Genomic DNA, 21,689 nt, shown 5'->3' with positions numbered 1-21,689 from the left:
CCAGCATTGTACCTCCACTGTAAACATTCCCACAATATATTACAATCATTCCATAACAAATCACTTGTTATATTCACATTCATTTCATATTCAGAAATAACACTAAGTGCAACTAGCATAATTGTGGTGCAAAATCAGGGGCCACTGTCGGCCCTAAAGCTTATTTCTAGACTACAGGTTTTAGTAGCACTTTATGTTTTAATTTACAAGACAGGCATTAAGACTGTTCCTGGACTACACAGCATTTTGAATAGAGATTTCTTTTTTTATTGAAAGGAGAATATAGTCTAAGATTAGGCTTAATCCTGTGTGAGAAACAAACCCTATATTACATTAATGTCTAACTAGAAGCTGTTCAACAATTGTCAGAATACAGTAATACAGTCAATACTAGGAGTGGAGCAAAAACCCATATATTGAAATATCAAAATAGTAAGGTTTGCAATACTGTATTATTCCTTAAAACCACTTTATAGATTTTTAATTTTTGATTTACATGCAAAGATTGTTGTCGGACAGTGGTTTATTTAGTGTTGTTTTTAAAGATGCACTAAACCCTAAACTGTATATTTTTCATAATAGCTGAAATGTGTTTATTTAAAGTAAAGAAACATACCATTCCTGCTTACTTTTTTTTTTATATATATATATATATATATATATATATATATATATATATATATATATATAAACCTTTCGGAACCCTTAAAAACTCTTTTATTACTCTTTTCCTCTGCAGTGCTCTCTCAGGTTTAACAGTGCTATAAGCAATTGGAAACGTTTTGAATCGTATTTATGTGCGGTATTATCTCAAATATTTTAATAGAAACATTAAGATGGCTGGCGAGTTTTTGAACCCTAGAGGGTTAAAGTGTATAATTGTCATCCTAAAGTTTTTTCTTTATTACCTTGTAGTTTATTTTATGTGAAATCTAATTGATTGATTGATTGATTGATTGATTACAAAAAACTCCCCATATTGTTGCATTAGTGTGTCTTGAGTTCTGAGTTTCTTAGTCATGATTTCTAACCAAAAAAAAATTCCATACTTCAATAATTCTCTGTATTATATACAAATATATTGAAGCATTGCTGCCACATTTAGGGAAAAATGAGAATGTGAGAGCTGTAGTGTTCCCCAGACCTGTGGCTGCTAAACAGCCTACAGATTAATACATGGATGCATTTACAAGCAAAACTTCAGGTTAAATATCTTACCAGTGTTTAAACATTAGCTGGTCCTCTTTGGTGCTTCATTCAATACATTAATAGATAATTAAAAGCACATTTCTTTAGTCAGCCAACAGAAAACTAAGCAAACTGCCTCAGTAAGCTCACTGTATGAGAACGCGGCCCCACTGTTTTAAACCAAGGAATAAAACCATTAAACTGAGAGATCACCTTCACTCTGCCTCTGAGAGAGTTTAGCTGAGCAGCTTTTGACGGTCGAACACGGTCTTGCGCTGCTCCTGGACCTGCTTCTTCCAGCGCTGCTGAGCCCCCTCCACTCGCTCCAGAACCGTGTTCCCTCTGCCTGAAGGACCACTCACGTGAGGCCTGGCTTCCTGTAGAGGGAGACAGAGTAAAGGTAAAACCTCAGCTCTCTAAAATATATTCTTCTTACAATTCAATCACAATATGAGAAGTGTATGATATACTTTTGCACTGAAAATATATAAACACGGGCAGCCAAAACTTAGGAGTTAAAGGGATAGGGATGCACCAAATATTCAGAGATGGGAGAGAAAAGAGAAAAAAAAAAAAAAAAAAAAAAAAAAAAAAAAAAACATTTACACCAAACAATAATTAATTTAATCATATTAGTAACATTCACTTTGTTGGAATGTCTGTTAAATAAAGTTTTTCACTTTACGATGAAAAAGGGAGCACAATTAACAAAAAGCATATAAAAAACTATGTGTTCAGTATTCAGCCTTTTGCAAAAGCTTATTTTGTTCAGTTAGCAAACTTTTATAAACAATTTCCTGGGAAGCCAAGACGACTATTAGCTTAGGTGTGCAAACTATCACTATTCAATATCCCTATTGTGTGTGTTTGTATACTTTGTTAGTAAACAAAATGTAAAAAAATATTTGCAATTGTTGCTGGTTTTGTTAAAAATGATCCCAATAGTTCTATAGCAGACAGTAACAAATGTCCTTTCTTACCCAGTATACAATTTAAAGTTTCCATTGTTTAATGAGTATCAGGTCTAATTTTTATAATACTACTTCTTATTAGTAATTTTATGTAAATAATATTTCTCATTTTGCAGTATTACTTCCACTGTTTAGTACTGACACATTTTACAGCTTCCTTTTTTGCCTTGCCTCTTAGAACCAGTATTTTTTTTTTTTATTCTTCATTCATTCATGGTGCCTTTACTTTTTCAGCATATACAACTTCATACATATATTTAGAGCATTATCTTGGTGTTCCAGTGTATATATATATATATATATATATATATATATATATATATATATATATTATATATATATATATATATTTACCTCACTCAATCATATAGATTTGAACTTTCTCTATGAAAATCTATGAAGATTTTGGCACTTTGTTTTTTCTGGTTATATCCACCGTGTTATGATCACTGATGCCCACTGGCACAGAATATACTAGCAGAGAGTAGCATTTTTCATTTGCTGATGTCAATATTACCTTTCAGAGCTACTGGCTTGAGGCTTACTAACACCCACACCCCTCATAGATCTTCCTTTTAAGGATTATCCACAGGTTCTCAATAGTATTGAGGTCAGGAGAATAAGTGTGTCCAGCCAATTGACATGCATGGGTTAAATTTGACAGCATAATATCCATTTAATATCAATATTTGGTTATAAAGTGTGCTACAGTGCTAATACAGGCGTGAGGGCATGTACCTCAGCATCCTCTTCATTCTGCAGTGGCTGCAGGTACGGATCGTGTCTGCGGATCAGCGGATCCACCAGCAGCAAAAACAGCATGTACAGCAGAAGAGAGCCGACCACAGACAGGTAGATGATTATGGTGACCTGGGAAAGACAGTGAAGAATACACGTTCACACCTGGCTTTAACACACGTCCTGGGTGATCCAATCAGATCATGAATTACGAATGATAAAAGCACACAGCTGTTCACACCTGGTTTTAGTTAGAAAGTAACCAGTAACAGATTAATGGAACATACATACCTTGATGGTGTTGCTGCTGCGTTCCTCATACTTGCACTCACAGAGCAGACAGTAAGCCTCCACATCATGACCAGGAACAGGCATGGGCTCCACTACATGCAGGCAATTACTATAAAAACACACAAAACATGTAATTAAAATGACTTATAGACATACATACATCCGGTACCAGTCAAACGTTTGGACACAAATCTATTCATTCAATGTGTTTTTTTTTTTCTTTTTATGATTTTTTACATTGAAAATTTAATATTGAAGACTATATTAAAGCTACACAGAAACAGATGCAAAAATATTTAGGAAACAAAAAGTGGTAAAGAAACCAGAATATGTTTTATTTAGTACTTAAGATTATTCTAAGAAGCACATTTATCTTTGAGGACAGATCTGCACACTGTAGAGAAGTACTGCCAATAGAATAGAACTCTCTGGAGCAGATAAACCCAAACTAGATTGCACTATTCTTAATGCGATGTACGGGCTAAAGTGGTCAGTGGAGGAACAGTGTTCCCTGCAATAATGGAGCTCCATCCATTACTTTTGGGATGAGTTGGGAATAAGATAGGGTGGTGATCATCCAATAATGCTCTTTTCCTTGAACGCAACCAAATATGTTTCCCTGTACAGTAGAGACAGTTACTTATACAAAAGCAGGATAGACTTTTTGGAGCAGGATTACTACCCTTGATTTTGCATCCCAATACTTTTGTCCATGTGCACATATTCTACAGTACATATTTTAATGGCTAAAGGTATGCAGAAATACAATTATTCAGGGCTCAATGGTGTTAATATTGTGCTCATCTAATTTTGCTGCAGTAACAGTCTGTATTAATCTGAGAAAGCTTCTGTGAGAATTTGATAGCATACAGCCACACTGAAATAAAATGGGTGCACATTAGTCCCCTGTGGATGCTGAACGAAATGAAACTCACCAGTCCTTTTGGGTAGCATTCCTGTTATAGATATTGCCACTGATGTTACGGTAGGGAGGACAGATGCACTTGCAACGAACATCTTCAAAGTTCTAAGACAAGAAAAGAACAGTGGTGAACAATACCATATTTAGATCCGAAATATGAATGTCAAAATCCAATAATAAGAGTGATATTAATGGCACAAGTGTTATGATACATCAGCTGTTAAACTGTAACAGGAGAGAATTGAAGAAATCGATATAGAACCATAAACTTACTCTACTGGCAAGTGCATTGGACACAGTTTCAAAGAAAACCAAAGCCAGCAAACCCAGTGCTGAAGCACCGAGTCCTCGAATACTGCATAACATTGTGGTCCCTTCTGCAATAAAAAACACAAATTATGCAGCTTTTCAAGCGATTTCACAGTCACTGACCAAATTTTCCATGTTAGAATTCAAATCTGGGAGTTGTGCATGCTGTGTGTTGCGACAGAACATGATAAGAAACAATCTCGATCAATAGGAATCTAGTTGAAGTTAGTTGATTAGTGACCCTGTAAAATGATCAGTCTTTAAACAGTAATGACAAATTCATTAGTATTCACATGTGAGGAAGTATATATATACACAGCTCTGGAAACAACTAAGAGACCACTTAGTTAATTAATTAGTTATGATGTTTTTTCCTAATTTCTTGACTAAATTGAAAACCTCTACAATATACACAAGAGGAAGATGAATGATCACAAGCCATCAAACCAAACTGAATTGCTTGAATTTTTGCACCAGGTGTGGCATAAAGTTATCCAAAAGCAGTGTGTAAGACTGGTGGAGGAGAACATGCCAGGATGCATGAAAACTGTGATTAAAAACCAGGGTTATTCCACCAAATATTGATTTCAGAACTCTTAAAACTTTATGAATATGAACTTGTTTTCTTTGCATTATTTGAGGTCTGAAAGCTCTGCATCTTTTTTTTTGTTATTTCAGCCATTTCTAATTTTCTGCAAATAAATGCTGTAAATGAGTATTTTATTTGGAATTTGGGAGAAATGTTGTCTGTAGTTTATAGAATAAAACAACAATGTTCATTTTACTCAAACATAAACCTATAAATAGCAAAATCAGTTGAACTGATTCAGAAAGTAAAGTGGTCTGTTATTTTTTTTACAGAGCTGTAGTAGCTACATACTACACAGATATACAGTACACTGGTGAACAGTGAGGCTTTTAAATAAACAGTGTAAAGTTCATGTGTAGTAATGAAGCTTTATGCTATGAAATTCCGGGGCTAAAATGCTTATAAAAACAAATTAAAATGTTTTATTAGTTAAATTTCTCCCATGACGCCTAGTTACTTCTGCAGTTCAGTCTCTGTGGTTAGCCGTTAGCTTAGCTGCCATAGCCAACGCTAAACAGCTACAGATAGCTTAGCTCATTTACATTTACATTTACATTTTCGGTATTTAGCAGACGCCCTTATCCAGAGCGACTTACAACAGTGCTTCAAAGTTACTTAAAGATACCCAAAGCTAGTTTGTAGACTAGGATCAAGAGATACAAGAGATACATCAAGAGATACATAGAACTTAATCATCTCCTTACGCAGAATATATTATTCACTACCCTCTCCACCCTCACTGTAAACACACTCTATACATACATTTAATACAGAAAATTTCCAGATATTAAACACTGCTTACCTTTAGACCTGCTAACAACTTGTAACCATACCCGAAACAGAGCAACCGACTCTGCAACTGTAACCGCTGTTACACACTTCAAAATAAGAGTCCTAATATTTAAACTGCGCAGGTTTATTTCTAAATTTAATTTAGATATCTTAATTTTTTAATTGTTTTCACCTAGAGGAAGGTAACTCAGGTCCAGAAAGTAAAAATCCGAATAAAAATAAGCTCTTTTTAGTATCTGCTCAAGTTCTGCTCAAAATTGTTGTGTACAAATTAAGCTTTGTATGAAATAAAATGTAATATATATATATATATATATATTTTACATTAAATTGTTAGCTATAAATATGTAATGCAATAATTTAATGTAACAAAAATAAAAATAATTATATTTTTCAATTTTTTGCATACGAAGCTTAATTTGTACATTAAGCACGGATTAAACTGACTTTTCATATTTTTACCAACACATCTTACGTCATGCACGTAAGAGTTGGAAAGCCTTGTTCCTATTGGTTCATTTAGCTGTCAATCACACAGCTCCGTGTCCAATCGGCGTGCGGTATTTTAATATTCCATTTTGGCGGTAGTAGGAAGATGGCGGAAGATTTGAAAGGTAAGAAATCGCTGGGGTTAAACTCTTTAAACTCGTGTTTCTCGTGCTGTAGGTTTAGTAGCGGAGACCAGCGGCGGTTGGAGGAGTTGTGTTTGTGTAGTTTAGTGAGTATAAGGCGTTGTTTGTGTGGGTGGGGTTGTTTATAGTGCAGTAATCGCTGTAGTTTAACGGGCTGTTCGCTGGTTAGTTTAAAGCAGTGTGTTGTTGTGGGGGAGCAGCAGCAGCGGCGGAGTTAGCGCCAAACCGAGGAGATTATCAGAGGATCGGAGTAATACCGGGCCCGGGACTGAGTTTAATACAGTCTGAGAGTAACGTTAATAATCACAGCGGGAAATCATGATTTAACTCTGTATAACTGTGGGTTAAACTGGTGCCAGCTGATTTGTTTTACTAGATTAACTGTAAATTATTTGGGTTTTCTCAGTAACCGCTCCACGCTGTGCTCCTCTCTCCGCTGCCGGTTAGCCCGCTGGCCTGTGTGTAGTATTGTGTGGTAGCTAATGGTTTGAGGAGTGTCTGTCTGTTTAAAGTACTTAAAATATTACAAAATCCAGCAGTTTTAGCCTAAAATCATATCAGCTATAAACTACATGTGTCTTTCTAGTAGCTTAATAATACCAGCAGCACACATCCTTAGCGGTACAATCCTAAACAGTGACTACACAGCCTTTTGAATTGAGATTTCCCATTAAAAAAAATAAAATAAAAATAAATATATATATATATATATATACAGCCCGCTTATTATTATTATTATTATTATTATTATTATTATTATTATTATTATTATTTATTATTTATTTATTTATTTTTTATTTTTTTCTCCATTTCAGAAACTGGCCCTTAAAGTAATTTTAATTAAATTAATTCAGTGTTTTTCTTTTGTTTAATTATTAAATGTATTTTCTACATTGTAGATTCATATAATATAATTACACAGTAGTGATAGCGATATGGCCCTAAAATATCACACTATTTTATGGTATGTTCGCAGTAGGGTTGTCACGATACCAAAATTTTGACTTCGATACCGATACCAACTGTAGTATCACGATTCTCGATACCAAAACGATACTTGGAAGAAAAAAAACAATAAAAATATCTGAACATAAACTGTTTATTTTTGACAGAACTGGATTGAACACTGAACAATCGGTGCAAACGTTTTTATTCTAAAATGAAACATTTGAACAAAAAACAAGTTTCGTTATTATAACCTTAACTATAACATAATTAATAAGCCCATGTTCAGTGTAACGAGCAAGCAGGCTACGTGCCTGACCACAGATTTGCGATGGAAACGCGAAAACGTGAACATCTTGAGTTCATGTTTCACAGCCAATGGGATAATGGAGAAATAGAGAAAACCACGGGTCCAAAACAAAACTCCTGCACACTCCTCTCCATGTTAACGTGATTTACTAGCAGTCGCTAGAAAATCTTAGTAAAGCTACAGACAGAGTGTATCTTGACTAACTCCACTAACCTGTCGACTTCTCAGCTCTTTGTAGAGATCAGGGTGCTTGTCTGCTAAATGAATGAGCGAAATATGATCAGAATTATGTTAAATAACACTGTAACATAGAAGCATAGAACTATTATTTAATTAAAATGATTTTTAAGAACAGCTAAACACAGTGCTGCAGGTCAAACGCGGAGGCGTTCACGTGCGAGAGAGAGAGAGACACAGAGAGAGACACAGCGAGAGTGAGAGAGAGAGAGATTTGCGTGTTCTGATGTGAGCTACTCACAGGTAAAGGTTCTCTTTGATCTCCTCGTGCGCATATTCTAGTCCCACACATAAGTCTGCAGCTCCCTCAGTGTTTTCTGTCGTATTTTGCGGCTAGCGCGAGCGCTTACAACTAACACCGCGGACCGCGAGGGGCCGCCGCGCTTGTGCCGAATTCGCTACTGAATCCGACTCCCGCTTCGCGGACAGAATCGGCACAACACCCCCCGCTGTACAACTGCGGGAGTGAAAACAGCGCTAATAAATAAAGTAGTTTAGTTTCACTTTCAGTTTTCGTTATTTTATTTAAAAATAAAAATAAATTAAAAACAGATGCCTACATCTCAGACTATTTTCCCACACTTCACTCCTCGCGCCCGTTTTGTCTACAAGTCGCGGACGAGAGACATCTGTTATTTTAGCCGTCGCCATTCTACACTCGCCGCTGCTCTCTCTCGCTGCTGCTCTGCTGGCTTGCGCGTGCGTGTGTCGCTCTCAACCGAGTCAAATGAATCGATTCACACGTGAATCGATTCATTTGTTCAGAACACTAAGTTTATCTGAATCCTGCCACACCGACTGCTGCGGTGTGAATCAGTTTTCTTATGAACTGAATCAAATCGCGCCTACTAATTTGACTCATTTGAAGCTAGTGACTGGGCTATATACAGTATCGAAAGCATCGAACGCTAAAGAACCGAATCGTTTGTGATGACGTAGTATCGAAAAAGAATCGAACCTTCGGTACACCGTGCAACTCTAGTTCGCAGTAATAATGCTTTTGGCGATATGACAAAACACTGAATAAAAAAATATATATATATTTCAAGTATACACTACTACAACAAAATAAAAATTAAATGTTTTTATTGCATATGATAATAACATGTGCATGTGATAAGGAACACCCCTAACTGAGACATAAACAAATACAAGGATTTTATCAGATTTGTAACAAAAGTCAATAATCCAGAATGTCATGATACTAATAATAGTGCACTCCATATATATCCATATATCCGGGATTAGAAAAAGTAAAATAAATGATACTGGACAAATATAATCTGTCTGTGGGAAATGAGAACAGTGTGAATTTTTTCATTTGCTAAAAACAGCAAAAAAGTAGTATCCTGATGTAGGGGTGGACGATATGGCTCTAAAATAATATCAAGATATTTCATGGTATTTTCATAACAATACTTTTGGCGATATGACAAAACACTGAATTCAAAAAAATATTTTGAATTGTATTATTGCATGCAATATGATATGGCTAACTGAGATATTAAAAAATAATTTTATCAGATTTGTAACAGAAGTCAATGATCCAGAAGGTCATGATACTCAAAGTCAAAGTCAAAGTGTTTTTTATTGTCATTTCAGCTATATACAGAGTACACAGTGAAACGAAACAACGTTCCTCCAGGGACCATGGTGCACATAAACACAGTGTAGACAGAACAATAGTGCAACAGTACAAAAGTGCAGACAGACAATACAACACAATACAGACAAAGAATAATAAATAACAAGACAGTGTGCAAATTATGCAGTGTGCAAAAAGTGTGCAAAAAAGACCAGTGAGGTAGTAATTACCTCTATTACACAGTGTGCAATAGAGTCCAGTGAGGTAGTAGGGTTTTTAGTGCTTTCCATTTTCTGGGGTAAGTGGGGTAAGAGTGTGTGTGCATGTACAGAAAAACCATCAGTTCAGTCTCTGCAGTTGAGGAGTCTGATGGCTTGGGGGTAGAAGCTGTTGCAGAATCTGGTCGTGCTGGACCGGATGCTGCGGTACCTTCTTCCCGAAGGCAGGAGGGAGAACAGTTCGTGTGAGGGATGAGTGGGGTCATTCACAATGCTGGTTGCTTTGCGGATGCTGCGGGTGGTGTAAATGTCCGTGATGGAGGGGAGAGAGACGCCGATGATCCTCTCAGCTGTCCTTACAATACGCTGGAGGGTCTTGCGGTCAGAGACGGTGCAGGTCCCAAACCAGGCAGTGATGCAGCTGCTCAGGATGCTCTCAATGGTCCCTCTATAGAAGAGTGTGAGGATGGGTGGAGGGAGACGGGCCTTTCTCAGCTTCCGGAGGAAGTAGAGACGCTGCTGGGCTTTCTTGGCTGTAGAGCTGGTGTTCAGGGTCCAGGTGAGGTTATCTGCTAAGTGGACACCAAGGAACTTGGTGCTCTTAACAATCTCCACAGAGGACCCGTCGATGTTGAGTGGAGAGTGGGTGTGTTGTGCTCTCCTGAAGTCAACAACCATTTCCTTTGTCTTGTCCACATTCAGGTGAAGGTTGTTGACTGTACACCAGTCTGTCAGCCGCTGCACCTCCTCTCTGTATGCTGACTCGTCGCCTTTGGTGATGAGACCCAGCACGGTTGTATCATCGGCAAACTTGATAAAGCTGTTAGAACTGTGTTTTGCAGCACAGTCATGAGTCAGCAGGATGAACAGCAGAGGACTCAGGACACTGCCCTGGGGGGCCCCAGTGTTCAGTGTGATGGTGCTGGAGGTGCTGCCCCCGAACCGGACTGACTGGGGTCTCCCCGTCAGAAAGTCCAGGATCCAGTTGCAGAGGGGGGTGTTGAGGCCGAGCGAGCTTAGCTTCCTGATGAGGTTCTGTGGGATGATGGTGTTGAATGCTGAACTGAAGTCTATAAACAGCATTCTGACGTAAGTGTCCTTCTTCTCCAGGTGGGTGAGGGAGAGATGAAGGGTGGTGGTGATGGCATCGTCCGTGGAGCGATTGGGACGATACGCAAACTGCAGGGGGTCCAGTGAAGAGGGCAGTCGTGTCTTGATGTTCCTCATGACTAGCCTCTCGAAGCACTTCATGATGATGGGTGTAAGTGCAACGGGACGGTAGTCATTGAGGCAGGACACTGTGGACTGTGTTCCTCACATCCACTGCAGTCAGGCACAATACCTGCTCGTCCAGCTTGGGCATGGTCTTTCTCACCATCGTGGTGTTTTGTGCCTCAAACCGTGCATAAAAGTTGTTCAGGGCATCAGGGAGGGGGGCATCACGTTCACAGGATGGTGGCATTGTCCTGTAGTTGGTGATTGCCTGGATGCCCTGCCACATACGCCGCGCGTCACCCGTGTCCTTGAAGTGGCTGTGGATTCTCTGGGCGTGTGCGCGCTTTGCCTCTCTGATGGCTCTTGACAGGTCGGCTCTCGCTTTCCCCAAGGTGGCCCTGAGGAAAGCGAGAGCCGACCTGTCAAGAGCCATCAGAGAGGCAAAGCCAATCTAAATATCTAAATACAATCTAAATATCTCCATATATCCAGGATTGAAGTAGAATAAATGATACTGATGATACTCTAGTAGATATATATAATAGGGAATAAGAACAGTGTGAATTTTTCTTTAGCTAAAAACGGCAAAAAAATAGTACTCTGATGTGATAATTAGAGGTGGGTAATATGGCACGATATTCAAAATGTTTAGCGATATTATCATGTACGATACAATATGGCAAACCCCTATCCTGATGTGATAATTAGGGATGGATGATATGTCACAATATTTTAGGGTATCATATTGTTAACAGTAAGCTGTTCATCTATCAGTATTCTCTAACAGTAAGCTGTTAATTCGTCGTCAGTAATGTTGTGCTGGGTGGTGTGGTTTGGACTGTGGTGGTTGCTGGTATTTATCTGTGAGGAAGCTGCAGTCGTTCAGTTGTCTGGCACAGCTTATCATGAAAGTGCACAACTGAAGGATGTGTGCAGTTGTGAGTTGTGTGCCGGTTTTAGCTGAAAATCACACCAGTGATACAAGTTCTGACTGTTTTTAAAGGCAAAATTCAAACTAGTCTATTCTAAATCTATTTGTACAGCAGTACTAAGAAAAACACTTTGACATTCTGGAGCCATTTTTCAACAAATGATCACAATTTCTTAAATGTTGAATAAAAATCCTGACTAACACAAGTAAATATTTAATGTACATTAATATTCTTGTTTTCTTGTCTGTTAGCGTGCAAAGTGGCATGTCTTGCTACTGTAGAGGAGCTGCAATCGATTTGCAGAGAGGAGGGGCTCGTCTGTGAAGAGCTGGGCGTCACCAAAAACAACTTGTGTGATTTTGAGGTTGAATATCTTTGCAACTACAAGCGTATCGTTCTCACGCTCCGGAACACAGAGGAAGTACAGGTAATCCTTTTTTGAATAATTCATCATCAGAATAGGTAAAAACTCTGAAGGTCAGATGGTCCAAACCAACAGAACCACTTTCTGGAGCAAAATGTGGTCCAGCCAAAAAAAAATCTGGTCTTGGTCTGAATTAGCTGAACCATGATTTGGTTTGCCTGCAGTGTAAAAAAACAAATTATTTTTAACAGATTATGCTAGTGATTCTGTATCTGCTGTAACTGTAGATTAACCCTTACTTATAAACAGAAATGTATTACACTTGTTTGTTATGCAAAATAGCAAAAACTTAAATCCAAAATAGCAAAAACTTAAATCTTGGTTCAAACTTTGTTTCAGAATGTTCTGTTTGAAAAGTTCCTGACATCAGTTTTAAATATGGCTGTCAGTATTAATACATTAACGCTTGAGACTAATCTGTAAACTTTAACATTAAAAAAAAAAATATATATATATATATATATATATATATATATATATATATATATATATATATATATATATATATATAATTTTTTTTTTTTTTTATGTAAATGTTTACAGATTTACAGAGCCATTTTTAGTCAGAGATATAATACAGAATTGCGTACTGTTGACTTCAGATGGAAGGTTATTTTTATATATGCTGAAGTCCAGTCTCTCTCCCTTTCTCACACTTGTACATGTTAAACTCAGTTACTCAGCACAGTTATAAAGCATTAAAACTACCCTAAGAGAGTATATTATAATTAAGAATATAACCATAACACATTCCACGTTTTTTTTGTAGCCTTCCCAAAAATAAAGAAAAGTGCCATCATGATTAAAGCAAGGAATATTGCTGTAGTTTATATAATATTTTTTTTAAGCAATTGACAACAATAATGTAAATATAATTACATTTTTTCAATCTAGCACTGATTATTTTTTGTACATTTAAATACCTATTATTAAAAAGCTTAGTTTTTAGAAGAAGAAAAAAGAGGGGCGCAGAGTGGTCCAGCGGTCTAAAATGCTGCCACTCGCTAGGATCGCTGGTTTGAATCCTGGTCATGCCGCTTGCCATCAGCTGCCGGAGCCCTGAGAGCGCACATTTGGTTTTGCTCTCTTTGAGTGGGTACAGTAGATGGCGGTTTTTCCCCTCATCACTCCTAGGGTGATGTCGATCCGCACAAGGCTGCGTCTGTGAGCTGATGTATCAGAACCGAGTCGCTGCGCTTTCCTCCAAGCGGGCTGGCTACCGTTCTCTCCTTATGTTGTGAAATCACCAGTGATGGGGATATACAGCTGAGTAGCAGCTGAATGGGTGGAACAGTTGGCCTAACTTAATTGGGAGAAAAATGGTAGAAAATGAAAAATAAGAAGAAAAGTGCAATTAATTGCAATTAATCACATAATTCTGTTTATTAGTCATTTTTTATTAATATGTTGGCATGTTCACTGATGCAACATTATAATTTAACATATTTATATATATTATGTGTCCACATTTTTTTTTTTTTTAAGTTTTTAATGTTAATAATTTCAGAGAGAATTTTTTTTTCTTTTGCTGAACAGAAATAAAACAAAAAATAGACACAATCCGGACTTTCTATGGTCATTTATTGAGGTTTTTGTCTTTTTCTCACTTCCAGGAGTTATACTTGGTGAAATGGAAAGGCTATCCAGAGTCTATGAACTCATGGGAGCCACGGAAGAACCTGAAGTGCACAGATCTGCTCAGTCAGTTCTGGGAGGACATGGTGCGAGAATTGCGGAGACTCAAGAAACGGACCATCCCGAAAAAACTGGACGCCTCCCTCGCCTCTCACCTCGTCCAGCGGGCGAAGCTCAGGAAGACCCTCAAACAGTGGGAGACGCACCTCAACAGCCTGGGCAACAAAAAGGGCCGCATCTTTGTGGAGAACCTGGTAGATATGGAAGGTCCGCCAAAGAACTTCACCTACATTAATGACTATAAGGTGGGTGACGGGATCTCTCTGACTGAGGTGGCTGTGGGCTGCGAGTGTACGGACTGTCTGAATGATCCGGTGGAGGGCTGCTGTGCCGGAGCCTCGCAGCACAAGTTTGCGTATAACGAGCTCGGGCAGGTGCGCGTTCGGCCGGGGCTGCCCGTCTACGAGTGCAACAGGAGGTGCCGCTGCGGCCCGGAATGCCCCAACAGGGTGGTTCAGAAGGGCATTCAGTACTCACTATGCATTTTTAGAACAGACAATGGCAGAGGCTGGGGAGTACGGACCATGGAGCGCATCCGCAAAAACACCTTCGTCATGGAATACGTAGGAGAGGTAAGACTATAAAGGGGGAGGAGAAGTATTGAATTGGGGTGGGCAATATTATATCGTATACAATATATCGTGACACAGAAATATCATGATATTAAAAATCCATATTGTGATAATAGAGATGTTCTGTCTTAAAAGTAGTCTATTATTTACTGTGAATCTTTAGGTTTATTTATTGTATAATTGTTTTAGTTTGTAGTTTATATGCATGCACTAAATATTCTGCTGCATTATATTATTTTATGCTATACTATTTATTTGCCATATTATGATTATTCTGTTATACTCTTATACTATATTCCTGAAATGAATGAATTATTTTAGTTTTTCTATATCGCCAAGTATATCGTTATCGCAAAAATACCCTGAAATATCGTGATATTATTTTAGAGCCATATCGCCCACCCCTAGTATTGAAAAAGATTAGGCGCTCTTGGTCAAAATAACTGTGGAATATTATATGTTATTATGGCGATACATTTTCCACAATAACAAAGATATATTACAATACTGTGATTCTGTAAAACTCAATCTATCACAATACAATTCTCCATGATACTTCACATCATCTGTGCTACTGAAGAGGATAAAACACTCCTAAATAAATAAATAAATACCAGGATTAAGGATTTATTAGTCAGTTTCACAGAATTTCACAACCAATATTCTTCACTGCAGGTTTACCCTATTCATTTTTTTATGTGAATGACTGAATAAATGAAGTTGCACTTATTTGCGCCTTTCTAGAAACCCAAGGAAGCTTTACAATACAATACTCTCAACCGGAAACAACCCTCCACCGGGAGGACTGCATCACACACACACACAAACTTAAATACACACCCCACACACACACCAGATCAATTTAGAGTATTCATTTTTTTCTGGGTAATTTGAGAGTTTCCAGGGATTTTTTTTATTTCCTGCTAAGATGCTTTCACTTCCTGTTTGGGGATTCAGTGCCTACTTTCCCTTGCAGACGAATTCTAGATCTAAGGTTTATGGTTGGCTGTCATGCAGGAACTGCTCTTTTGTCTATCCACAGATTTTCAGTAGTGTTTGATGATACAGGAAAGGGTTTCTTCTCATTGTTTTTTAAATAGAGTGTGCATAGAGATGACCAGTATGGCAGTATTTTCTAAAAGCTTTTTTTATTTTTTAGTTTTAAGTGTTGTGATATGTATTTTTTTCCATATCTTAAAGTCCTAGGCATGCATTATATTTGTGCATCCGTAGATAACTTCTCTATGAAAAGTTCTTTTGTCTTTGAGACTTTAACTGAACCTCCAGAATTCCTGTTTATGCTCATTATTCTTAGCTCCATCTCCTGATTTTTGGGCATCAGTTATTATACTTTTCAGATTGCTAGGTAGCTGCTTAGAGAAGCCCATGACTGCAGATTATTGGGGCGAGGTTTGAGTAGGCGGGGTATTAATATTTTTGCATCAGCTTCACTTTCAAACAGTGACCATGAACAAGCCATAACACTAATATCCTAATTAACAATTGCAAAGTACTCCTTTTCTTCTGTACAAAATCAACAAAACTTGCTTTTTGGAGCTCATTTTAATTAAATTATTTAGAGTAAACCAAACTTTGACCACGAGTGTAGAAAACGTCATTGCCACTGTATTAAGTTTGTGTTTCATTTCTTAGGCTTGTCGCAATAACATATTTTATTTGTATGATATATTGATCTGGAAATAATGTATAATAAATAATATTTTATTATTTTATGGCCATTTTATACCAATGGTATAATGACAATATATAAACCATAATAATGCATTTAAAAATGAGAGAAATTAACTTTTTTTTTCCAAGTAAGCAGGGTTAAATGTGCTCTTCTGCCATAAATACAATCTTTACAAATTGTATTGGGGTTCTAGCCATATAATAAATAAGTACTAGTGCACCTCTTAATTAAAACTTATATTATATAGATGTTTTACACACAGACTGATTTATTTTAAGTGTTTATTTCTTTTGTTGTTGATGATTATGGCTTACAAAAAAACCCCAAAAATACTTTTGGCAGTGTGCCAAGTCCTGCTGGAACATGAAATCCACATCTCCATAAAAGTTGTCAGGAAGCATGAAGTGCTGTAAGATTTTGTGGGAAAACAAAACTGCACTGACTTTATACTTGATAATAAAACACAGTGGATCAACACCAGCAGATGACATGACTCTCCAAACCATCACTGATTGGTGGAAACTTCACTCTAGACCTAGAGCAGTTTGGACTGTGTGTCTCTCCACTCTTCCTCCAGACTCTGGGCCCTTGATTTACAAATGAAATGTAAAATTTACTGATGATCAGTGATGGTTTGGAGAGACATGTTCATCTGCTGGTGTTGATCCACTGTGTTTTATTATCAATTCTAAAGTCAGTGCAGTTTTGTTTTCCCACAAAATCTTACAGCACTTCATGCTTCCCTCTGCTGACAACTTTTATGGAGATGTGGATTTTATTTTTAACAGGACTTGGCACACTGCTCACACTGCTCAAAAGTACCAATTGGTCTTATATAATAATCTAATTTTCTGAGACCCTGACTTTTTTATTGGATGTAGGCCACAATCATAAACAAGAAATTATATTTTTGTTCAATGATATTCAAACTTGTATGTAATTATTGTGACAGGCTTAATGCAGTTTTTTCCTTTTTTTTTTGTTAATTGTTCCTAAATGAACTTTTTCTGTAAACTATCTATAATTATAGTTTCTAACTGTTTCATCATTCAGATCATCACGACGGAGGAAGCGGAGAGGAGGGGTCACGTGTATGATAAAGAGGGAACCACCTACCTGTTTGATCTGGATTATGTTGATGATGAGTACACGGTGGACGCGGCTCACTATGGCAACATTTCACACTTCGTCAATCACAGCGTACGTATGCTAAAAATGAATATAGCAAACTGTCACATTATTTATCAGACAGAAGCTTTACTGCACTAAAAACTGCACTAAAACTTAAGACTTAAACCTCTCTCTTCTCTTCTGCAGTGCGACCCAAACCTGCAGGTGTACAACGTGTTCATAGAGAACCTGGATGAGAGGCTACCGCGCATTGCTTTCTTCGCCACTCGTCCCATCAAGGCCGGAGAGGAGCTTACCTTTGATTACAAAATGCAGAGTAAGTGTTTTTCCTTTTATGTGTAAGAGTTTATGTTCATACCTGCCTCTGAGTGATCCAGCAGATTAGTGCGCTGTCACTCTCATCTGAGGCTCGTTGGTTTGTATCCCGGGTCATTCCCCACCTAGTGTTGGGGACACTACTCACAGGAGGAGTGGTTAATTGACATTCCAAATTGGGGTAAAAAAGAATGTAAAATAAGAAACAAAATATATATATATGGGCCATTCCACCTAATGGGTGCCATTTGCTTGTTGTAACTCTTCCAAATTAAACATATATTTTTTTAAACTCATACATTTTTCAACTCTGAATCTAATAATACGTATTTAACCATTCAAAACATGTACTGGTCAGTTTCAGGCAGCTTTACTTAATTTTTTTTTACAAGGTTTATAAGGTGAAGATGGTTACAAAACTAATGTGACATTTAAAAAAGCATGTTTAAAAGCAAGTCCACTAATTCTTTGATTTTCTCTCAAGAAAGTCTTTATTTTAAAGAAATGCTTCAAATAATTGATATAATCACTCCTGTTTGTGGCATTTATTCCTGTTACTGGAACTCACTCCTTTTACTGACACTCATTCATGTTACTTTTTATATTTTGAGTAACAGGAATGAGCTTTTAGCATAGAATTAGCAAAAGCAAGAAAAATGGCAGCTATGCTAATAGCATGAGGACACTGAGCACATTCCAAATTGTGTATTTTAAAAATAAACCAATAAGATCTAAGAATTAATTTGGGTAACAGGACAGAGTGTTGAGATTGAGTTCATCATTCATTGTTACAATAAGATCAAATATACAGAAAAACTAACGAGGGAACCTAATATTGGTCTTCTCATGATCTTCAGAAAAAAAGAGCAGCTGATGTCACTTCCTGTTGTAGATGTGACTTGTAGAATTTTCCAGATGTTTCAGATGGGGTAATGTGTTACAGGACTGAGTGAAAACACAGGAACACAACTACAACGTGTATATAAACTTAAATATTATGGATTTATATAAAAAAAAAAAAAAATAATATATATATATATATATATATATATATATATATATATATATATATATTAAAATATAGTCACACAACAATGCAAAAAATATTACATCTCTGGAGGATTTTCATAATTATATTTAATGGTAAAGTTTATAGTCAGAGAGTGGGGACCAGTAACAAATGCTATTTTATTTTCCCAGTGTTCTAAGTAGTTTTTATTTATGTTTTTTATTACATATCTGTCTTGTGCAATTAGGTCAATGTACAAGACACTATGCTTAATAATAAAATGTATTTTAGAGTTAAAATTACCAAGCGATTACTGTTGCATCTGTTTTTTCTAGTTAATCTTTGAGTTAACAAATGTTCGCTGAAAAATCAATACCGGTACTTTAATCACAGGAATGACCTTTTCACTCTTTCTCTCCGTCTCTCCAGTGGACCCTGTGGATGCAGAGAGCACGAGGATGGACTCTAATTTCGGGTTGACTGAAATCCCTGGTTCTCCCAAGAAGCGCATGCGTATTGAGTGTAAATGTGGAGTGGCATCATGTCGAAAGTATCTGTTTTAGAAAAGCTGGGTTTTGAGTTTTGTCATGCCGAATTGCGATCTGTCAGAACAGTGGATGTAATTTGTGTGGAAGAATTTTGTTACATTTCAACAAATGGATGTATAAAATGACCATCCACTGTTGAACCATAAAGTATTCTAATCTTAGGCTACATTCACAAAGCAGGTAAAAGTGGCCCAAATCTGACTTTCTCAGTAAATCTTACATTTATTTTAAACTGTTAAAGTAATTTTAACGTGATCTGTGTCAGACAGTTGCCTGACACACATACGCCAAAAAAAAAAATGTTTAGTTAAGTTTCGGTTCATGGCAACTTTTAGGAGCTATGAATGATCATGTGTTTGAACTCTTTAGCCATGTTAATCAGCCACGCCCACTTTTTAAATTTTTGTCGCTTTTTTTTTTTTTTTTCTTCAAATTTCGTTTTAACATTGAGTGGTTGGACACAAACCATCTGAATCATTTGAAGGGAGAATTTATCCTAAATATTTATTATGCCTGTATTGATGATTTTTTAATTATTATTATTATTTTTTAAATCCTGCCACTGATGCCACTAATCCCCTCCCTTACACTGATACAAAAATTACCCATCTGTCGATATTGCAATATTGTGTAAAACAATTGTGTTTGCAGTACATTACTAATATGTGGCATCAATTTTCGGTATATTTATTAAAACATAAGCCATATCCGGACAGGATTAGTTTCTGAGGGGGTCCTGGGGTAATTGTCTCTTTTATTGCCTCTATACTCTGTGATTTTATTTCCATCCCGAACGACCATGTGCGTGTTTTTCTCAGATGTCCTCTAAGAAAATTACAGGCTGAATTACCTTCTTTTTTGTCAATGAACTCCGTGGTCCTCCAGTAATTTTAGTCCTGTCCGGATCCACATCTGAGTTTCGTCAACTTGCCTTTAATGAAATAGCTATTTGTTCACAGCCGTGCACCATAATTAAACTTTGGGCATGTGTTACTATGGAGATCCCTGTTAAAACAACAGCAAGTGGAAATGGAGGAGCTACTGAACGTGATGTCGTGACCATCATCTCACTAGTCCTCCTGTTTTTTCGTTTTTTTTTAAACTGCAGTCCAGACTACTCAAAGTTTTATCTTTGAGTAGAAGTGAAAAATATATATATTTTTTTTTACAGACACCCCCTTGAGAAACTACTCCCATTCAGACAGGGCTATAAATGATCTAAAGTTACGATTCTCCCTCTAATTTTACTTATTAAAGTTACCGCTTCGTTACTCCATGTGGTGGCACTGATCAGATTTGTTACTAAGAGGATTAAATACTCCTAAATAATCGAAGATGGCGTGAAGTATTGTAGAGAATTGTCTTGTTATATATTGAGGACTGGTCTCACAGTATCGTGAAGTTTTATTATTATTATTATTATTATTATTCGCAACATATTGTGATAATATTGTATAGTGAGATGCCCTGTGATTCCCACCCCCATTGTCTAAAAAAAAAAAAAAAAAAAAAAAAAAAAAAAAGATTGGTTTTGGACCACTGTTACCTTCTATGTGAACAACGTAGCCTTTATGACATTTCTGCAGTTTTCCTACCATCAGGCATGATGATGGTCTAAGAGAGGGATGTCCAGTTTAAACCACAAAGGTCTGGCGTGGCTGCGGGGTTTCACGCTAATCAGGCAGAATCGGGTGTGATTAATAGTTTAAAGACTAATTGATCTGATTAAAGGAGGGGAGTCGGCTGCTGCTGTTTGCAGCCATAACAGCCCTTTCTGGATTAATCTGGACACCGCTGGTCTAAGAATGTTTTACCACATTGTGAAAGTGTACAGTTCTTTTGTAAATGTTTTTTCGTTTTCTTATTTTTTTCCTTGAACTTGAACTAAAAAGTAAAATGTACTGTTGTCAGATTGGAAAGGGATTATGCATATTCTGTTTTTTAATGAAAAGTTTTATAGTTTTGGGTATTTTTTTTTTATAAGAATGCTTTTATTATGTTTTTCTTTTTTTAAAAGAGTAATTACAATGATTTGTACAACATACTTGAAATTAAAGAGTAGTTTTATCTGGATTCTGATTACACCTATTCTGCAGTTCAGCAGTGAGAAAGCTCTGTTTTAGTCTGGGTGTAATCTGTCTGGAAAATGTACCGAAACACTCGTGCAGCTTCCATTCCATTAAGCATCCATTAGGGGGCAAAACTGTACTGTGAATGCTCTGAAGGCCTGAAACAGAAGAAGGATTGGACAGATGTGTAAATCACACAGTAAAACCTAACACACTCTTGTGTTTTTTTTTTACTCTTCTAATGTCTGTTTCTAAAATGTCCTGATGGTTTGTGCCATTGTGGTCCTGCTCTGTGTTGTTTTGTTTGAGAGCTGAAATGCTAACTGTACAAAAATGAAAGTAAAGGTTTATATTCTGAA

The 21,689-nt window shown here is 36.9% G+C and overlaps 2 protein-coding genes across 2 annotated transcripts; one reads left to right on the top strand and one right to left on the bottom strand.

The window, feature by feature from the left end:
- Nucleotides 1-648: 648 nt before the first annotated feature.
- Nucleotides 649-5,905, bottom strand: tmem9 (transmembrane protein 9). Its single transcript, XM_007256172.3, has 6 exons — nt 5,811-5,905; nt 4,384-4,487; nt 4,124-4,215; nt 3,189-3,297; nt 2,898-3,029; nt 649-1,565 (listed from the first exon to the last, which is right to left on the bottom strand). The coding sequence occupies exons 2-6, from the start codon at nt 4,474-4,476 to the stop codon at nt 1,425-1,427; spliced, it is 567 nt and encodes a 188-aa protein (XP_007256234.3). The 5' UTR covers nt 4,477-4,487; nt 5,811-5,905; the 3' UTR covers nt 649-1,424.
- Nucleotides 5,906-6,345: 440 nt separating this feature from the next.
- suv39h1b (SUV39H1 histone lysine methyltransferase b) lies at nt 6,346-21,689 on the top strand. The gene is made up of 6 exons (XM_022679360.2): nt 6,346-6,414; nt 12,126-12,301; nt 13,912-14,565; nt 17,312-17,458; nt 17,576-17,705; nt 19,143-21,689. Exons 1-6 carry the CDS (start codon nt 6,396-6,398, stop codon nt 19,274-19,276), a joined length of 1,260 nt encoding a protein of 419 aa, XP_022535081.1. The 5' UTR covers nt 6,346-6,395; the 3' UTR covers nt 19,277-21,689.

Source organism: Astyanax mexicanus, chromosome 12 (assembly GCF_023375975.1).
Source record: "Astyanax mexicanus isolate ESR-SI-001 chromosome 12, AstMex3_surface, whole genome shotgun sequence".
NCBI lineage: Eukaryota > Metazoa > Chordata > Actinopteri > Characiformes > Acestrorhamphidae > Astyanax > Astyanax mexicanus.
Note: the sequence above shows the minus strand (reverse complement) of the source record. Positions and strands in the feature narration are given on the sequence as shown.